This window comes from Gorilla gorilla, chromosome 12 (assembly GCF_029281585.2).
Source record: "Gorilla gorilla gorilla isolate KB3781 chromosome 12, NHGRI_mGorGor1-v2.1_pri, whole genome shotgun sequence".
Taxonomy (NCBI): domain Eukaryota; kingdom Metazoa; phylum Chordata; class Mammalia; order Primates; family Hominidae; genus Gorilla; species Gorilla gorilla.
In genome coordinates, this window is record NC_073236.2 from 107,344,681 (window position 1) to 107,367,125 (window position 22,445).

At 36.2% G+C, this 22,445-nt stretch overlaps 1 protein-coding gene across 27 annotated transcripts in view; it reads right to left on the bottom strand.

Moving 5' to 3' along the window:
• BIRC6 (baculoviral IAP repeat containing 6) overlaps positions 1-22,445 on the bottom strand; it is a 259,698-nt gene that overhangs the window by 51,063 nt on the left and 186,190 nt on the right. For all 27 annotated transcript variants that reach the window (XR_008676790.2, XM_055377695.2, XM_019021217.4 and 24 more), the window contains 3 exons: positions 21,750-21,967; positions 19,593-19,757; positions 18,134-18,302 (listed from right to left, as the gene is read on the bottom strand). Coding sequence is in view for 26 of the 27 variants with exons in the window: in XM_055377695.2 (XP_055233670.2) it covers positions 18,134-18,302; positions 19,593-19,757; positions 21,750-21,967 (552 nt within the window). In the remaining variant the exon portion in view is untranslated. The remainder of the gene's footprint in view (positions 1-18,133; positions 18,303-19,592; positions 19,758-21,749; positions 21,968-22,445) is intronic.

Below are 22,445 nucleotides of genomic sequence, written 5' to 3' on the forward strand. Positions count from 1 at the left end.
TTAGTGCTTTTCCCATTATCCCATGATACTTCCTGAACTGTCCAGTATGGCAGCTACTGGCCACACGCTACCTAAATTTTAACTAAAATGTAAGAAAACTAAGAATTCAGTTCTTCAGTTGCACTAACCACATTTCAAGTGTCCCATAGCCACACAAGTCCTTAATGAATGGCATAGATACAGAGTGTTTTTATCACAACAAAAAATTCTTTTGGAAAGTATCATCTTCAAGAGACAAATTCCTGACATTCTGTTTTATAAATACAAGCCAGGAAAGGTATGTGGATATGGGGATTCCCCAAAAGAAAAACATTTTTTTAAAAAAGCATAAGAAGTGGGTAGGCCAGGTGCGGTGGCTCACGCCTGTAATCCCAGCAGTGTGGGAGGCCGAGGCAGGTGGATCACCTGAGGTCAGGAGTTCAAGACCAGCCTAGCCAACATGGCAAAACCCCGTCTCTACTAAAAATACAAAAACAGCCAGGTGTGGTGGTGTGCGCCTATAATCCCAGCTAATCAGGAGGCTGAGGCAGGTGAATCGCTTGAACCCTGGAGGCAGAGGTTGCAGTGAGCCAAGATCATGCCACTGTACTCTAGCCTGGGTAACAGAGACTCTGTTTCAAAACAAACAAACAAAAAAAGAAGTGGGAAAAGAGTAATGTCTTCATTCTCAGAAAACTGATTCTCTATTTGGAAAATACGGTAAATCCACAGAAATACTATCAGAATACTAAAGTATGTGGATGCAAAATTCACATAAATGAATACTGTTAATTTTATATAACAATCAACTGCAAAATAGAGAAACTGCACAATAGGAAATACAACAAAAATACACAAAAAAACTTATGATGAAAATATCTGTGCTGCAGGACAGAGATGATAGTCTCAATAAACAGGTATATCGTATTTACAATGGGCATATACAACAGAATAAAAATGTCAATTAAAAAAATATGTGAGCTGGATGCAGTGGCTCATGCCTATAATCCCAGGATTTGGAAGGCTGGGGCAGAAGGATCGCTAGAGCCCAGGAGCTCAAGATCAGTCTAGGCAATACAGAAAGACCCAATCTCTACACAAAATTTTAAAAATTAGCCAGGTGTGGCAGTGCCCGCCAGTAGTCTCAGCTACTCATGAGGCTGAAGTGGCAGGATCACTTGAGTCCAGGAGGTTGAGGCTGCAGTGAGCCATAATCACACCACTGTACTCCAAGCCTGGGCAAGATCCTGTCTTTATAAAATTAAAAAAATTAGCCGGGCATGGGAAGCTGCAGTTAGTCATGATTACGCCACTGCACTCTAGCCTGGGAGACAGAGTGAGACCTTATCTCAAAAAAGAACCTATTTATGTTTATTAATATGCAACTGTTTTAATTACTAAATGCCCATTATGTAGCCATAAAAAATTAGAATATGCTTTATGCTGTACTGGAGCAAATTTGCAAGTACTATAATGTCATTTTGGGGTGGGGATAGGACAGTAAGGTATAAAAATGGGTTATATGGTAAACATAACCCATAAATGTTAATAAAAAATAAATGATTATTTAGGTAAACATAAAACAAAACACAAATAACAAAAACATAAAAAGAGGGAGACTATGTGATATGGTTTGGCTGTGTCTCCACCCAAAACTCATCATGCATTGTAGTTCTCATAACCCCCATGTGTCATGGGAGGAACCCGGTGGGAGGTAACTGAATCATGGGGGTGGTTACCTCCATGCTGTCCTCATAATAGTGAGTTCTCACGAGATATGATGGTTTTATAAGGGGCTCTCACTGCTTTGCTCTGCACTTTTCCTTGCTGCTGCCATGTGAAGAAGGACATGTTTGCTTCCCCTTCTGCCATGATTGTAAGTCTCCTGAGGCCTTCCCAGCCCTGCAGAACTATAAGTCAATTAAACCTCTTTCCTTTATAATTCACCCAGTCTCAGGCAGTTCTTTATAGCAGTGTGACAATGAACTAATATGTATTTATATTTACTTGTTATATATAGATTTCCTATAAAGAAATATAAGAAATCAGTAGCACCGGTTAGTACAATCTGTAACTATTAGTACTATTAGTTAGATTAGTACTATAGGGATAACTATAGTTTATCCCTAATGACCTGTTATTGGTAGGACAGAGGCAGGAAAACAGCTATTTATTAGATACCACCTTAAAACTTTTGAATTTTAAAATGTGGAGAACAGAATACTTAAGAAAAACCTGATGTAATTTAGTTAATAAAATACGTCTTATAGGGGAGAAGTACATGATATTGTATATTTAGGTATGTGTTGAATTTTATAAAAAATAGATACTCCATAGTGTCTAACTTCCTCTTTCTACCCAACATCAAGATAGATGGTTTCTACTTTCAAGAACTTGATGGATACAAAATATTCCACTGTAAGGTTCTAAAACATTTAATTAGTAGGAAAGCTTGAATATTTTACTTGGTTTATGAGAACTCAATTTTTCTTGCTAGCATGAGAGGGAAGATCCTTGCAGATCAGATCCCTAGTGAAACTGGTACATACTCTTTAAAACAACACAACTATCTAAAATCTCTGGAAGTGGTCCTAAGAGTATGCAGCAAATGAAGAAACATTTATTCAAGAAAATGTACTAAAACTCAGTAAGAATAGCAAGAGTCTGTGGTATGTGAATCACGATGCTGCTCCTTTCTTCCCCACCCTCAGCTCAATGAGAAAGAAAAACCACTCCAGCTGGCTACAGCCAAGAACACAGGCCTCCCTCTCCCAGAGGTCCAAGTTGGAAAGCTATGCCTTAGTACAGAGCTGAAAGCCTGCCTTCCTAGCGGGGTGAGGGGCAGGATGTCAGCATTTCCCATCCTACCACAGCAACCTCCTGCTGCTAAGTTAGAAGGTACCCATGGCTGAGAAGTTGACATTCAATCCCCTCTTCTAGCCAGCCCCCACTCATGGGGCAGAGAATTTGAAAAGATATTTCTCTGGAAAGGATAGGTGAATAGTCAATGAACACATGAAAATATGCTTAACATAATTAGTCATCAAAGAAATGCAAATTAAAACCACAATGAGATACCATCTCACACCCAGTAAGATTATTGTAATTTTAAAAGTCAGGTAATCCATGTAACTCAACAATTCCATCCTAGGTATATTACCAAAGGAATTCAAAGCAGAAACACCAATAGATATTTGTATGCTAATGCTCACTGCAACATTTTTGCAACTGCCAAAATGCAAAAACAAATAGACGTCAACTGATGGATAAGCAAAATGTAGTACACAGCCATAAAATGGAATGTTGTTCAGCCCGAAGAAGTTATCAACTACTGATACATTCAACATCAATAAACCCTGAAAACATTTCGCTGCATGGAAAAAGCCAATTTAAAAAGACCACATATTATATGATCCGATTTACATAAAATATTCAGAAAAGGCAACTCTATATAAGGATAGAAAGTAGATTATCAGCCGCTTAGTGCTAGAGAAGCTGAGGGGATGGAAGATGATAACTAAAGGGTACAGGGTTTTTTTGTTTGTTTGTTTTTTGTTTTTTGAGACAGAGTTTCACTCTTGTTGCCCAGGCTGGAGTGCAATGGCACAGTCTCAGCTCACTGCAACCTCCGCCTCCCGGGTTCAAGTGATTCTCCTGTCTTAGCCTCCCAAGTAGCTGGGATTACAGGCGCCCACCACCACACTCGGCTCATTTTTTTATTTTTAGTAGAGACAAGGTTCACCATGTTGGCCAGGCTGGTCTCGAACTCCTGACCTCAGGTGATCCGCCCACCTGGGCCTCCCAAAGTGCTGGGATTACAGGCATGAGCAACTGTGCCTGGCCAAGGGTACAGGGTTCTTTATGAGGTGATAAAAAAAAATTATCAAATTCACTTTGGTAACAGTTGTACACATTTGTGAATATAATAAAAATCAATGAATTGTATACTTTAAATGGGTGAATTGGAGGGTACCGAATTATCAACCATTAAAACTGTCACTAAAATTTTTTTCTCTTAAGTACTTATTCATATACATTTGCTCCTTTTTATACTGAAATATTTATTTTCTTCAATTGCTTTAAAACACTAATACGAGGAAAAGCACCCAATAAACATTGCATATATTTTATAAATATGTTGTTTTATTTTTCAAATATATGAAAATATAAGACTTGAATGTACAATCATGTAGCCTCTTTTCAACTTGAGACTGGCACAATAATGAAGCCTTAGAAAAAACCTTCCCTATTCCACAGTTTTCTCCTGCCCCCCCATTTTAGCTACATCTGCTGGAATGGAATCCACAGAAGTTTCGAATGATTTCCCTGTCTACATCGAAATATTTGAAAAATCAGAATTTATACTGATAAAAATATAGCCAGGTACCCAAAGATTACCACTTGCACTGCTTTATAAACTCATTTAGCAAAGTAGTGCACATAGTATTTCACCGTTCTCAACCCTCTTCATGTAACGTACAAAGAGAAACAGAACAGAGGACACATTGTTCCAACCAAAACCCCAGCAAGTTATTTTGTGGCTATCAATCAAATGATTAAGTTTCTATGGAAAGGCAAAATACGCAGAATAGCCAGCACAACACTGAAGAACAAAGTCAGAGGACTGACACTATATGACTTGACTACCTGACTATAATGCTGCGACAATTAAGACAATGTGGTACTCACGAAAGAATAAACAAATAGATCAGTGAAACAAAACTGGGAATAAAAATCTGTATGTGAATGTTTATAGCAGATCTATTCATAAATGCCAAAAAAAGGAAGCAATCAAGATGTTCTTCAAAAGGTGAATGAATAAACACTTCCATATTCATACAATGGAATATTTTTCAGCGATAAAAATGAAGCAGCCACCAAGCCATGAAAACACATGGACGAAACTTAAATGTATATTATTAAATGAAAGAAGCCAATCTAAAAGGCTAGATCTTATGATTACAACTACATGACATTCTGAAAAAGGCACAACTATGGAGACAGTACAAAGAACAGTGGTTACCAGAGGTCTGGGGATTAGGAAGGGATGCAGGATTAATAGAATTTCTTAGGGCAGTAAACTCTTCTGTGTGATCCTGTCATGGTGGAATACATAAAATTGCGCATTTGTCAAAACCCACACAACTGTAGAACATAAAGAGCGAACTCGAATTTCAACTATAAATTTAGTTAAAAATAACATACCACTATTAGTTCATCAATTATATGTACTACACTAATGCAAAATATGAATAATAAGTAAACTGGGAGTAGGAACTGCATATATGGGAACTCTGTAGTATCTGCTCAATTTTCTGTGAACCTAAAAATACTCAATAGCAATTTAGATAAAATTATAAAAGAATACAAGTAATACAAGATATGTTTATGTTTTAAAAATTAAATTATTATGAAGGTATTAAGAACAACCAAAACCACAAAATGAGAATCTTCTTCTCCATACATGAATACTGAAGACAGTCTAGCATGCTAAAGTTCAATAAGGAAGAGAAGGGGAAAAAGAGATCCCACAAATTTGCAAGCACAAATATAATTGATAATTCCAATTGTTAAAATCTAGAAATAATAATAATTTTATTTTTTTTTAAGTCGGAGTCTTGCTCTGTCACTCAGGCTGGAGTGCAAGGCATGATCTCGGCTCACTGCAACCTTCGCCTCCCGGGTTCAACCAATTCTCCTGCCTCAACCTCCCGAGTAGCTGGGATTACAGGCGCCCACCACCACGCCTGGCTAATTTTTGTATTTTTAGTAAAGACGGGGTTTCACCATGTTGGCCAGGCTGGTCTCGAACTCCTGACCTCGTGATCCGCCCGCCTCAGCCTCCCAAAGTGCTGGGATTATAGGCGTGAGCCACTGCCCCCAGAAAATCTAGAAATAAATAAATAAATAAATAAATAAATAAATATATATATATATATATATATATATGATTAAAGCATTATTTCTTCATATAAACACAAAAGATAACCCCAGAAACTTTTAAAAAAACTGTAGGTTCAAAAAAAACCTTGAATATAATTTACAACTAAAAAAAATCAAAATAAAATGAAATCAAACGATTTCAAATTTCATAATTAATGAATATTAATTAGAAAGTATATCACTCATGAGCAGGCACAGTGGCTCATGCCTGTAATCCCAGATATTTGGGAGGCCGAGGTGGGCAGATCATTTGAGGTCAGAAGTTGCAGACCTGCCTGGTTAACATGGTGAAACCCCGCCTCTACTAAAAATACAAAAATTAACCAGGCGTGCTGACACGCCTGTAGACCCAGCTACTCAGGACGCTGAGGCAGGAGAATCACTTGGGCTTGGGAAGTGGAGGTTGCAGTGAGCCAAGATCGTGCCACTGTCCTCCAGCATGGGCAACAGAGCTAGACTCCATCTCAAAAGAAGAAAAAAGAAAAAAAAAAAAAGTATGTTACTTGGAGGTCAATTTTTTTTTTTTTTTGAGATGTAGTCTCACTCTGTCACCCAGGCTGCAGTGCAATGGCATGGTCTTGGCTCACTGCAACCTCTGTCTCCCGGGTTCAAGTTACTCTCCAGCCTCAGCCTCCCAAGTAGCTGGGACTACAGGCACGTGCCACCACGCCCGGGTAATTTTTGTATTTTTAGTAGAGATGGGGTTTCACTATGTTGGCCAGGCTGGTCTCGAACTCCTGACCTCGTGATCCACCCGCCTCGGCCTCCCAAAGTGCTGGGATTACAGGTGTGAGCCATCGCGCCCGGCCTACTGGCAGGTCAATTTATAAAGCACGAGATGTTACATTAAAAAAAAAAAAAGTCGGGCACAGTGGCTTATGTATGTAATCCCAGTGACTCAGGAGGCTGAGACAAGAGGATTGCTTAAGGCCAGGAGTTTTGAAACTAGCCTGGGCAACATAATGAGAACCTATTTCTACAAAAAATTTTAAAACTTAGCTGGGCATGGTGGCAGGTGCCTGTAGTCCCAGCTAATCAGGAGGATGTTTGAGCCTAAGAGTTGAAGGCTGCAGTGACCTATGAGCACACCACTGCACTCCAGCCTCGGTGACAGAGAAGACTATGACTGAAGAAGAAAAAAGAAAAAATATATAGTTACATTATATTCACATGTAAACAAAAGGGCATAGAGAAAACAACACAGCTCCTCTGAAATAAATGAAACATGCTATTCCCTCTTATTTAACTGGTATCTATTTTACTCTATTGAGTTAGCATTAGGAGAGGCCAACTGGGAATCTTACATTATGGAAATAGAAGAAGATATTCTGTTCATATCAAAGAGTATGAAGGCAAAAGCTAGCAAAACAAGGTAATAATAAGCACTGGCACACGAGACTTGGAATAGTCCAAAAAATGTGAGAGATAAAATTGTCTGTTTATTTTACAAAAATCTTTAAAATTTTAAAAAGAACTTTAAATTTCATTACTGTACTTTAAAAAATATCTCGATATCAAATTTCTTCATTTTAAACTAAAAATATCAAGTTTTTTGTATTTCTGTATTTTTCTTGACAACCATTAGTTACGTAAGTATGCTTTTCTTTAAGTCAAATTCTATATTAATGCATATGACAATCTATGCCTATGTCTGGAACCTGACATGTGTTATTTATATCGGATTTATTATTGTTGTCGTCATTATTTTTTTGAGATGAAGTCTCACCCTGTTGCCCAGGCTGGAGTGCAGTGGCGTGATCTCGGCTCACTGCAACCGCCGCCTCCCGGGTTCAGGCAATTCTCCTGCCTCAGCCTTCCAAGTAGCTGGGATTACAGGCACCCGCCACTACACCTGGCTAATTTTTTTTGTATTTTCAGTAGAGACAGGGTTTCACCATGTTGGCCAGGCAAACCCTTGACCTCAGGTGATCCACCCGCCTTGGCCTCCTAAAGTGCTGGAATTACAGGCGTGAGCCACTGTGCCGGCCTTATTTTTTTTTTTTTTTAAAGATTTTGAAGACCCCCCCACCAAGAGGAGAACTTGGAAAACTAATGTAGAGCTGATTTATGCTCTCCTTTTAAGACACGTGCTTTTATTGTAAATTAATGTGTACCGGTGGTCAGCAAGCAACAAGAATGGATAAAGATAATAAACCCTTAATAAAAACCTGCCTGTTAAAGCACAAAACAACATAAAAACTACTTCAATCTTGAATTCTTTCATTCTATTTTTGCCATGAAGAGCTTAATCAGAAAACCCTTAGATGTCTTCAAATTTAGCTTCTTTACACATACTTCATTGTTATTACAGGATTCAATATGCTGCCTGCCTGACAAAGAACAGAGGCACAACACGCTGTTATGCAACACCATGTCTCCAAGTGCAGCTTGCAGCTCCTTTACTCAGCAAGCACCAAATGCATGTTTAATCAGTGTTACAGCTTACAACCAGGCAAGTGAAGTCACTATCCTTCCAATCCTCAAAAGGGCCTGTTTGCTGATTTATGCATAGCTTGAAGACTATCTTGGAATTGTCATCAACAGCTACAGATGCGGGTGTGTGACATTACAAAACTTATGCCAATAAATAATTTTTTTCATTTTTATAGTAGTAACTGGTAGTACGGAGAGGAATAAAATCACTTTCTGCATTTGGAACTAAAACATTTCAATGGGGAAAAGTATCTTCAAACGGCTGAAAAGAAAAAGAACAGTGTAAAGGTTCATCAGACAGAAAATTCAAGAGAAATAACCATAAACATTAGCATTTTGGAGGAAATATGTGATTCAGCATATACAAAAACCTAAAAATACTAAAAAATAGAGCCTATTTACAGTGTGACTTATTACTTGCAGAGGCTAGCAATTTACATCAAATAGTTACAGTGAAATTTACCACAGATTACAAACAGCGAAGATACATCCCTTCAGGATATACTGAAAACATTTGCCATCTTTGATATGAAGCTTGTTCAGGTTTTGTTCACAAGCCCTCCGTGAAGAGAAAAGGTTCATTCATCACTATTGTGGACTAAAGCAACATATCTGATAACACTTTACTCCTGATGCAATGTAGGGTAAGCAGCACTTCTCTTTTAATTATTTTAAAACTCTGACATTTAGTAACTCCATTATTTTAAGCTTAAATATGTGATGTGTTTAATCTGTGGAAATAAATCTTTTATTAAGAGATAAACTCTGCTATTAATTGCTTTTTCAAAATATTAGTAAAATGGAATTAATTTCAATACTAGATTATAAAATTAATGACACAATGATCCTCTAATCTTCAAAGGAAAAAATTATTTAAATCCCTATTCTGCTCAACTGCTCCCCAAAAGAGTTGCTTTAAAAAGGAGTTGATGTTCTAAACTTACCGAATTGTATACACTAAGTATGTGTAGTTTTTTGTATATAAATTGCAGTTCACATTAAATACATCAGCCTAGTTAGATACGTAAAAATTTTTAAGTATCTTTGTAGCTACTAAATACGTAAATGGCAGAATCTAACTTCTACATTTTCATTATATTTTCAGCTCTTCAGCCCAAATGTTAAAAATAACAGATTTTAAATTCTATTAAAATACACTCATTTACTATCATTTTCCAACACGTTAACAGACTAAAGTAGGACTGCACGCTGAAAAACTACACAAGAAATGCAACACGTATAATAAATACATTTACTAGCTCTCTGCTAGTAAATACATTTTCTAGCAATTTTCTAGTATTTACTAGCTAGTATTTCTTTTCTAGCAATTTTCTAGTATTTACTAGTATTTTCTAGCAATTTTCTAGTATGTACTAGTATTTGTAATGAATACATTTTCTAGCAATTTGCTTCACAATCATTCTCTTTTTCTCTAGATAAAGACATTTTCTGGGAAAACTGGTACTTCTGTCATCACTACAGCAGAAGATGTTAAGAAGCAAGAAGAGAAAGAAGAAAAAGAAGAATCTATCTTGACTATGTTAGGTATAGCTGGAACAGTACTTAACCTCTTAGTGATTGTTTTTGTCTACATCCATACCACACTCTGAAGGTCTTGTTCAAGGGACTGCATTCAGGGCAAAACCTGGCTCTAACAAGAAAGATTTAGAAACTATCCTTTAAAAGCACACCTCCAGAATATTAAGACATACATCCCAGGGTAACTCCCTTGCTCTAAGAGCAATTACTATATGATGCTTCCAGCTTGCGGAATAAAATTATAACAAAGCAAACAGGCAAATTTTAACTTTACACAGAGGAAAAAAACAGGACAAAGTAATGAATATGGACACTGAAGATGGACTACTCCAAAACATACAAGATTTAGTAATGTATACAAGACACAACAGCAAAAATGCTACAACCATTTTTCTAAGAGTACATATAAAATATATATTAAATAAAATAAAACTGCATTTAGGTTTGCGTTTTCCTTAAGCCTCTAGTAATCTACTTAATACAGGAAAGGGCAATTTAGTCAGTATAGGAAAGAAGACTATGAAAATGTTTAAAAAAATGAAGTTTTAGTTAGCATTAATGAACACTGAATATTTTAAAAACTGTCTTTGGAAATTATATTTTAGTAACTCCAAAGAAATGAGCCTTAGCGTGACTTTTGGTAGTTAAGCAGTTGTAAAGATAAGGCCACAGAGAAAAATAAAGACTACATACAAAAGAAACTTTCTTGTTTCAATATTAAGTATTGACATTATTTCTCTGATAAATGTGGGTAATACAAAATAAAACTACCATTGTTAACATTTTAATATATTCTCTAAGTAAACTGGAGTAACTCTTTCTTTCTTTCTTTTTGTTTTTTGAGATGGAGTCTTGCTCTGTCACTTAGGTTGGAATGCAGTGGCTCGTTCTCGACTCACTGCAACCTCTGCCTCCCGGGTTCAAGCAATTCTTGTGCCTCAACCTCCCAAGTAGCTGGGACTACAGGTGCCCGTCCACCACACCCGGCTAACTTTTGTATTTTTAGTTTTGCCATGTTGGCCAGGCCGGGCTCGAACTCCTGACCTCAGGTGATCCACCCACCTCGGCCTCTCAAAGAGCTGGGATTACAGGCTTGAGCCACCGAGCCTGGCCTGTAGGACTTTTTTAAAGCATTTCATGATTTACCATAAAAACATCTAGTTTGCATAACAATTATATAGCGGAAATACAACTGGCATAAACAAATCTGGAAACAAACACAGCTCACTCTTAACTGGGATGTTTCACAGAAGAAATGGAGAGTTATGGCTAATCTGGTAGGTAGTTATGTGGAAATCTGATAAAGCTTTTCTTAATAGCTGGACTACAGTGTGAAAGGTGACAATATAAGGATTAGGTACGTGAGCAGCTCATAGGAAAGAAAGGACTACTGTGGGTAGTCAAGAATGGTATCCCTGAAGTGTCTGAAATGTGACTAATACTTTACAAATCTGTACAAATCAAAGCAATTCAAATCCCATCTAAATTTTAATTTAAGCAACCTGTCCTCCCCTTATAAAACTTACCAGTCATAATTATTTAACACATAGAGTGATATATTCTATACCAAAGTCATTTCCACATTGGATGCCCTTGACAAAAATGAAAACTCTAAATAAAAGGAATTAACATTTGTTGATAAGCACATACGTTATAGATACTCTGAGTCGCTATCAACATGCCTTGCTAGTGACCATATATAGAAATAAATACATTAAACATGGGCAAGTGTTTTAAATTTTATTGGTACTGCTCAGCTAATTGTCACAAAAACTACAGCCATATTAAAATACTATTAAAATATACTTTGGGCTAAAAATAAAGTGGCAGGTTACTCTACCTTTTTTTTTTTTTTTTTTTTTTTTTTTGAGATAGGGTCTACTCTGACACCCAGGCTGGAGTGTAGTGGTGTGATCACGGCTCACTGCAGCCTCGCCCTCCTGGGATCCCACTTCCCGAGTAGTTGGCACTACAGGCGAGTGTTGATTTTTTGTTCTTTTGTAGAGACAGGGTCTAAGTTGCCCAGGCTGGTGATCCTCACACTTCAGCCTCCCAAAGTGCTGGGATTGCAGATGTGAGCCACCACACCTGGCCTGCTACTCTAATTAGTGGAATAATCTGATAGATTATTTTATTTTTATTTTTTTATTTTTTTGAGATGGAGTCTTGCTCTGTCGCCCAGGCTGGAGTGTAGTGGCTCACTGCAACCTCGGCCTCTGGGGTTTCAAGCGATTCTCCTGCCTCAGCCTCCTGAGTAGCTGGGATTACAGGCATGCGCCACCACACCCGGCTATTTTTGTATTTTTAGTAGAGACGGGGTTTCACGGTGTTGGTCAGGCTGGTCTCGATGTCCCAACCTCATCATCTGCCCGCATCGGCCTCTCAAAGTGCTGGGATTATAGGCGTGAGCCACTTCACCCGGCCTATTTTATTTTTTAATAGAGATGAAGTCTCACTGTGTTGCCAAGACTGATCTCAAACTCGTGAGCATAAGCAATCCTCTCATCTTGGCCTCCCAATGGGATTACATGCATGAACCACCACCACAGCTCCCAGCCTCTTTATTAAAACAGTACAAAGAAATGGCATAATTTGACAGTTTCAAATGAACTATTACCATGAAAACTATAAATAAGGATATACAGTTAAGTATCATGTTAAGACAGCTCGACAATTTTTCATTATTTCTCAGGCAGTGTATATCAACAAAATAAAGTATTTTTATAAATAATAAAAATTATGTATTTTCTATTGGTATCAAACCTTATCTTTTCCTGTAAGAGCACTAATACAATTTCTATGTCCTTTTTAATTTGGAGAGCCCTGAGACCTAGCAAGATGGCTAGGTTTCCAACTGCACATTTACTTTGATGTAACTACTAAGTAATTTGAATTTAATAAATATGGTCATATTTAAATTAAGACATTTGTCATGACAACAAAATTAACCTTATTCTCAAACAGTATACTTATGAAATTAAATACCTATTCTTAAAGAAACATATCCAAAAGTAACATAAAGTAAAAAAAAAAAGAGCTTTAAACACACAAAATACACTGTGAGAAAAATCAGATGGTATATCAAAATGCAGTAACGGGTTTTGACACATTATAGTTTGTTATAAAACTGTCAAACCAATATTAGGGAAATTAAAAATTTTAATCCCAGTATATACCATCATTTAACTAAGATAACCAGCCAAATCAGTAGATACTTTATAATTTTCCCAATGAAGTCCTGTGCCTGCTCTCTCATGTCTACCTCACTCTAACACATCACTTACTCATTTTTATTTTTCATAATGACAAAATCCATTTATATCTTGCTTTTCAACTTGAAAATAAGTGAGTTTAATAATCACCATGTTACTAACCAGTTAAACTTGAGCAACTGAATACATTTCTCTAGATTTCATTTGTTCTTTTCTAATCTGTGAATTGTCAGATTAACCCGGATAACAGCAATTTCCCTTGATAATCTGAAAGAATATTCATTCCCATATAATAAGACCACTATTAAAAAGGTAAAGATTTATTTCAATAAGAATTTGTAGCATACCCCACTAAGTTAATGGCAAATATTTTAATGTGTGCTGAGACTTAACATGCTCTTTTCTCAAAAAAGGAACATACTATTTTCTAAAATAGGTGAGGGTCTCTAAAGTAACATTCTGCCTGTTAACATTAACATCTGAATATTACCAAATACTTCTTAAAATGAAACAGGATCTCCATCTAGTGGCCAGTGGGGTAACCCCATACTATACAGGGGCTAGAGAAAAAATGATTCTGGCCTACAAAACGCAACTTTCAGAATACCATTTGTTATGAAGAGTGGAAGTGAAAATGTTAAGAAATTAAAATGAACAAATAATATATTTTCCTATCTAGAACACTAACAGATGTCTTTATTTTAGTAAGCAATAAGAAACAAGTTATTAAAGCATCAAAATTACTATTTTGAGTAACTGGAACCATAATGTTAACCTTTGATAAATCTGATTAATTTAGCCTAAATATTAAGATTTATGTTTCTGCTGTAATGCCACCAAACGCTTTTTTTTAAAGTCTCCATTCATTTACAGGCTGGGTGGTGGCTCACGCCTGTCTGTAATCCCAGCACTTTGGGAGGCCAAGGTGACTGGATCGCTTGAGGTCAGGAGTTCGAGACCGGCCTGGCCAACGTGGTGAAACCCTGTCTTTACTAAAAATACAAAAAAAAATTAGCAGGGTGGGTGGCGGGTGCCTGTAGTCCCAGCTACTCGGGTGGCTAAGGCATGAGAACTGCTTGAACCCGAGAGGCAGAGGTTGCTGTGAGCCAAGATCATATCACTGCACACCAGCCTGGGCGACAGAATGAGACTCCGTCTCAAAAATAAAATAAAAAAATAAGTCTCCATTCATTTACGTATCTAAATTTTCCTCTCCACCCATTTTAAGATCTACAAAAAGAGGTCAAAATAGTAGGAAAACTACTGTTAAGTCACAAAAATCTTATGCTAGAAACAGTGAATTCAAAAAGATGAAATATCAGGAATTTATCTTTTTTTCTTTTCTTTTCTTTTCTTTTTTTTTTTTTCTGAGACAGAGTTTCACTCTTGTCGCCCAGGCTGGAGTGCAGTGGTGCCATCTCAGCTCACCGCAACCTCCGCCTCCTGGGTTCAAGCAATTCTCCTGCCTCAGCCTCCCAAGTAGCTGGGATTACAGGCATGCGCCACCACACCTGGCTAATTTTGTTTTTTGTTTTTTGTTTTTTTAGTAGAGATGGGGTTTCTCCACGTTGGTCAGGCTGGTCTCGAATTCCCAACCTCAGGTGATCCACCTGCCTCGGCCTCCCAAAGTGCTGGGATTACAGGTGTGAGCCACCGTGCCTGGCCAGGAATTTATCTTAAGAATATTAAATGTATAAAGCTCTGGATACATGTTCCCAATAGCATCTAATAATTTTAAATTTTACAAATTAAAGTAACAATCTGAAAGTAAATTGTTTAAATAACGGCATAGCCATTATTATGCAAGTAAAAAGTTCTTAGGCAATTATTTAATGACTAAATATAATATACTTAATGATTAAATCACTAAATATAATCACTGCCTACCTCTGGAGAATAGGATCGGTGTCTCAGTTACAGAATTGCGACAAGTTAGTAATGGAAAAAAGGTTGTCCTTTCCTCTAAGGAGCTTGTATGCTCCCTCTATTCTGGTAATAATTTTACAACTAACAATATTCTCTTTTTACCTTTGATGCAAAGACGTTCAGAACTAAAACTGAAGATCAATTATATGTGCAATTATTGTTGATCCTTATGGTCAGCTTAGTATTATCATTTAATATCTTCAGGCCAGTTTTTAAACTTCTATTTAAATAAAACAGACTTAGCTAACCCGCTACATAGTAAACTCATTAATATGAGAACTTAAAGGTTTTATTAAAATGAGGAGCAGAATCTGGTATTCATCTCAATCTTTAACAGTCATTAAACATTCAAGTTTAAAGATTACAAAGTATCTAACATATACCTGTAGCCAAAAAATAAGGGCAAAAAGGGTGTGGGACAGTAATAAGAAACCACAATTGACATTTAAAATTAATGGCAGACCGATCTCTGCACTGAAAGGAAGGCATAAACTAGTGTGTTCCTATATTTTCTTGTCTTGCTCACCAATCATTTAAAAACATGTTATAGAAAGAAAATGTGCATTATTTTACTAAAGTTCTCAGAAAAGGCTATTACGTTAGGCCTGCGTTTTTTTATATCATCTGCTAGCAATATAAGCAAATCATCCCTTGAATACAATGTCTCAGGCAAAATTATGAGGACTACTCTCACACTTACAAACCAATCTGTAGAATATTCTATAAAATAAATGGTTATATTCTGTAAAAATATCAGTATTATGAAAGATAAAGATAGGCTAGGAACTCTTCCAGATTACAGAAGAAAAGGACATGACAACAAAATGTAGTAAAAAATGGTGGAGTGGATCCTATCACATACCTCAACTCCCACATTGCCGAAAATAATACTATATACGCAAATGAAAAAATTGGAAAATAAACTTTAGACTAATTTTCCAAAATAGAAATTTTACTAAGTCTAAGGAAGACTCTGGCTAGATAATTTGTTCAGGTTTTTAAATGCCACTTAAGGCAGGGTGTGTTGGCTCAGGTCTCTAATTCCAGCACTTTTGGAGGCCAAGGTGGGCAGATCACATGGGGCCAGGATTTGAGACCAGCCTGGCTAACATGGTGAAACCCCATCTCTACCAAAAATACAAAAATTAGCCGGGCATGCTGCTGTATGTCTGTAATCCCACCTACTGAGGAGGCTGAGGCAGGAGAATTGCTTGAACCTGAGAGGTGGAGGTTGCAGTAAGCCAAGATCGTGCCACTGCATTCCAGCATGGGTGACAGAGGGAAACCCTGTCTCAAATAAATAAATAGTAGCCACTTAAAAAATTATTACTATTCTAACCAAAACTGATAACTAATTATATATTTATATTTGTTTACTTAATTATATATGTACTTATATACTTATATTAAGCTGTGTTTTCCTGAAAACAATCCATATTTATATCATTTAGGAGGCATGCTACCATTTAACCTACTGACTATAAATTACATCATTTTATCTTAATATAAGGTATTATCTCAAAATAAGTCTTTGTTACCACATCCAAATATATCAATTAGAATTAACCACTGGACAAGTTACCAAATTCAAGAACATCTAAAGCCTGATGAAAGAAGTTTCTTTTTTCCAGGAAAATAATAAATCATAAAATAAAGGTCAAACTTCGATCTGTCACATTAAATTTCTAAAACAGTTCCAAGATATAATATCTAACTCTCTGCAATTCCATACATTTACCAAAAATCAGTTTAACATACACACCTTCCCAGGAAGTGCACTTACACGAACAGCAATTACTGTAAATATTATGTAAATAATCCTGGATTTCCTTTTTGACAATGAACCATAAAGATAAAAGCTCAGTGTTATAAGAGAGTCAATTTCAGACCAAAACGGAAATTTAAATTTTTGGTAGGTCATATCTTCACAGTATAAGGATTAAGAAAATAATACTTTAATAATAGAGAAGTGAGATAAAAAGAAACCTATCGCACCCTATTCAATTGTTCTATATCATCTAAAATTAAAATTTATAGTCTCAAACATTTTAATAAAAAAAAATTATGCATTTGACATCTACTTTTTAAAAAAGACCAGTCTGATGTATCAAACAGGTCAATCTAAACAAACAAAAAAATCAATCTAATACTTTCATGAAGGAGTCTGAGACAGACTGGGAAATAGCGTATTTTTAAAGGACAACAATCTTCCTGATACTGGGGAATACGGGCAATAATCCCTTCAAATACTAATATTTTTACCAGACATCCAACTGTGTCACTTAGCTGCTACCAACCACAAAATAGACTACCAAGATTCATTTCCATTGTTTCCCTTATCTATTCTTCCTTAATAAATTAATGAAATATACATGTTAATTTTCATAAGAAGATAAAGACAGAGATAAGAATATGAGTAAAACAGAGTTGAAACAATAAATAATAAAGGTTTTGGCTGAAAGAAATAGATGTTAACTGCTTGTTTCTCTTGGAAATATCTATACATTTCTGAACATGTAACTTTCTATTCTTAGGAAAAGAACACATTTCTTAGATAATTCCATAACAAAGGAAATAATAAACTATATTATTCAATCAATAATCAGTTGTATACTGGCAAAACAAGTAGCTACAGTACTTTTATTATTGAATTTTAAGAAATTAATCATCATCTTATCAAGTACCTATGGACTTGATTTATGTATCTGCCTTTCTTCAAAAATAACTGTTGTCTGCAATAGTGTTTGACAAAAATATTTAAAATCCATAGAAGTTTGACCATATTCAGATCAGAATGATGTCATGAAGTTGTGAGCCTTTGTCCTATCATTTTCAGTTACAGATGATTAAAAGGAAAAAAAGTGTACTTTCACCTTTCACAGATAAAGACAAAGGAATAGTGAAACTTTTATTATTCTGTGTTCTATGGTAAGTGATGACAAAGTATCAAATTAAGGGCACTAAAAACCAACTAAATATTTCCAGAATACTTTTTAGGAAATAAATCCATCAACTATTTCAACTGAAACTTACTATTAGACAATGATAAAATAAGCAAACAAAATTATTCATCCACATAGACATTTACAGGGATTATTTACCTGAATCATTTCGTAGATAAGACGACATGGCTGGGATGAGGCAGGACTGACTGAGAAGCTCGAGAAGTACAGACGGAAGGGCATTACTGTTCTGCCCTCTAGTCTCATGAGATGACTGAGCTTCTCCATTTACCGCACTACTGACGGGATTTATGTAACTGGCAAGAACCTAAAAATTGTTGAAATTAATTTGGATTTCAGTTTCACATACTTCAAAAGTTTTTATTGTAGGTTAGAAATTCAATCTGAATACTAAGAGTACATATTTTCTACTTAATCAGTATCTTATACTATGTTTTAAAATAATTATTTGTTTAAATTTTCAAAAGAGAAGGATCTGTTTTGTCTGAGAGTGTTGCTTACAAAGGATGGTACACTACATATGACTAGACATATAAAAGCAATACAACTACGAACATAAAAAATGTAGTAGCAACTCTGTATTATTTACATATTTTATTGAATAGACTCAATTCACAGTTTGAGGGTAACAAAATCTTAGAACTTTATACTAGAAGGAGCATTCTAGAGTTGCAGAAGACACATTCAAAGCATTGACCAACTTCAATTAGCTGATGCAGGAAGCAAAGCTAACCTTTTCATTATTTCCCCTATACATTTCTGTGGTATAAAGACTTTCTATTCTTGTCCAACCTGCCTGAATCTAGAAAAGTTATTTATTTATCTATTCATTTTTTTGAGACGGAGTTTCACTCTTATCGCCCAGGCTGGAGTGCAATGGTGCAATCTTGGCTCGCTGTGACCTCTGCCTCCTGGGTTTAAGTGATTCTCCTGCCTCAGCCTCCTGAGTAGCTGGGATTACAGGCATGTGCCACCAAGCCCAGCTAATCTTTCTATTTATTAGTAAAGGCAGGGTTTCACCATGTTTGCCAGGCTGGTCTCAAACTCCTGACCTCAGGTGATCCACCCACCTCAGCCTCTCAAAGTGCTGGGATTACAGGCATGAGCCACTGCGCCCGGCTGAAAAGTTATTTTAAAAAATGTAAGCAACCGTGAACCTGGGAGGCGAAGGTTGCAGTGAGCTGAGATCACGCCATTGTACTCCAGCCTGGGCCACAGAGTGAACTCCGTCTCAAAAAAAAAAAAAAAGTAAGCAACCAAAATGCGTATAAATAAATAACACTTAAAAAAAAAAAAGGTCCAGATAAAACACATTAAACAAGAAAATGCCTGTAGGAAGATGCATCTTCCAGCTACTGGATAATTTCATCCCTGCCACTTTCCTCTCAGTGAAGAAGCTAGTTGAGAGGGAAGAAATACAGAGTCACAAGTAAGCAAGAACAATCTTTATCCAGTGGTATCTTAGAATGCACTGGGAAGAAGGACCACAAGTGGGCATAAACATGGCTGAGGAAAGGTGGATTAGTTATCAATATTTTAAAATAATAAATACAAAAAAAAACCATTATCATGAACAGTATCAAGTTTACAAATATACCTGCAGAAGGCAGGTAACATGTTCCTCTTCCAGCCTTTGCTTAGTTAAGGCTTGTTCCACATCCCACCCAGAAGCTGTAGAGCCTGTTCCAAAGCCAGTCCCTTTGGCCCAATATAACTGTTGTTCTTCTGTTGATGTAGGGTTATGAGAGCTTGACACCTGTGGCTTAAAATAACAAAAAATGAAAATCCATCACAATTTGTTTTTGCTTATCTTCAAAAATATTTATCACTGGGAAAGTAAAATGATGAAGCTACTATGGAAAACAGTTTGGTGGCTGCTCAAAAAAATTGAACACAGATTTTCTGTATGACCCAGCAATTCTACTTCTAGTATTAAAACAGATAAAAACTGGTACTGAAATAGACACACACGTTTACAGCAGCACCATTTAAAACAAAAGATGAAAATAGCCTAGATGCCAACCAACAGATGAATGGATCAACAAACAGGATATTTATAGAGCCATAAGAAGAAATGAAGCACTGATATATGCTACACGAATAAACCTAGAAAACATTATACTAAATAAAAGAAGACAGACGCAAGGAACAACACATTACATGATTCAATTTATATGCAATATCCAAAATAGGTAAATGCATGGAGACAGAATGCAGATTGGTAATTGCCAGGGGCTGGGGGAAGGGGTAAATGGAGAGAAACTGCTTATATTTAAGAATGAATGAATCAATAAACACATAAATAAATACAAATTTTCAAACATTTATCAAGAAAAGAAGGGATAAACCACCCTAGAGCCTAAAAAGTCAATGACTCAAAACTGAATTGAGAAAACAGTGAAAAGAATACAGATATGAGCAGATCTTTTTAGGATAAATATAGCAAAAGGGTATCTCAGCTATTCCTGACCCTTTGCATGTTTATATACATTTTATAATTGGCTTGTAAACTTCCTCCAAAATGAACCTGGAATTGTATCAAACTTAAGGATTGATCTGGGAAGAAATAATATTATTGCACTATCATATTTAACCCACTGAAGATATACATGAGCACAGACAGATTCACCTGCCTCAGCCTCCCAAGTAGCTAGGAATATAGGTGTGAGCCACCAGGCCCGGTTAATTTTTGTAATTTTAATAGAGATAGAGTTTCACTATGCTGGCCAGGGTGGTGTCGAAATCCTGACCTTAAGTGATCTGCCTGCCTCCACGTCCCAAAGTGCTGGGATTACAGACATGAGCAACCATGCCCAGTCAAAAATTTCATAAAGAGGTATTATACATATTTTTCAGATTTACTCATAGATATTTTCTATTTTTGGTGCTATTCTAAAATATATCTTTATAAAGCTCATTTTATGTCTGTTGCTAATATGTAGAAATTAACTAATTTTTATATACTGACCCCATGTTGTATTATTAATAAACTCACTTATGCCATTAATTATTTTGGTATTTTTTTTTTCTTTTTGAGACACAGTTTCACTCTTGTCGCCCAGTCTGGAGTGCAATGGCACAATCTTGGCTCACTGCAACTTCCATCTCCTGGGTTCAAGTGATTCTCTTGCCTCAGCCTCCCAAGTAGCTGGGATTACAGGCACACGCCACCATGTCCAGCAAATTTTTGCATTTTTAGTAGAGATGGGGTTTCAGCATGTTAGCCAGGCTAGTCTCGAACTCCTGACCTCAGGCTATCCACCCACCTCAACCTCCCAAAGTGCTGGGATTACAGGCGTGAGCCACCTCACCCAGCCTATTCTGGTATGTTCTACAATACAATTAAATCATATTGAAATAATGATGAATTTTTTTCTTTCTTTCTTGAATTTCCTGTCTTACTGCACTGGCTAGATCCCCACCCACAACCCCCATTCTATAGTATTATTCTTAAAAGTTCAAAAAGGAAAGGAAGAAGGATCACAGTATAAATTCAGTGTATCTTGGTAAATAGGAAAGCTTATTAAGCACTTAAATCTTTTCTGCTTTTCAAGTAGATAGGTTTCTTTTTGGTTTACCGAAGAAAACTAATAGAGAAAACAATTAATTTACAATTTCTGTTTTAAATATCCTTTTAGATGTGAAAATGGAACACCCAAGTCTCTGAAAGATTAATTCAGAAAAAAACTTTATTCTGTACTCCCTAATTAAATCTAGTTTTTTTAATAACTGAAATAATTAAAAGTGAACCTACCTCAGTTTGATTCACGCTAGAGTTTGGAACTCGTGGGGCATGATGGCTCAAAGCAGAGAGACAGACAAGAATGAGGTGTAAGGCTCCAATTTCCAATGCCATCCGCCTTAGAAGTACACCATCATCAGTTGTCAAAGGTGTAGTGCTAAACAAGCTACGAAGGACGTGGAAAGGAAGGGTTGGAAGCACATTGGCTGATGGAGATTGAAGAATATGACCTAGATTGAAGAAAGAAGAGGACTCAAGATTAAAAACAGTTAAAAACACATAAGAAGCTACATACAGGGTCATAAATTAATAATGACACTGTAATACAAAAGTATATCACTAAATTATTTAGAAAACCAAATACCACAGTAATATCTTAAAATTTAATAACGAATAAGTATCAGGAAAAACTCTGTCAGACACGGTATACATAAACCTCAAAAAAATGGAAACATATGTATGATCATAGCTATAGATTATGTCAAAATTATTACAAACTAGAATTTAAACTAAAACCTGAACAACAGAAAAGAAGCATTAGTAGTATCTTACAACAGTAAGAAAGTAACTGCTTTTCTTGGGAGTAGCTTTAACCATGAACAGATAATGAACAAGTAAAACTATTTTTTTCCCAACAGTGTTCTACTGTGTTCTAGCCAGGAAGGGGTATTAAATGCAAAGAAAGCAATGCTACATGGATGGTACACG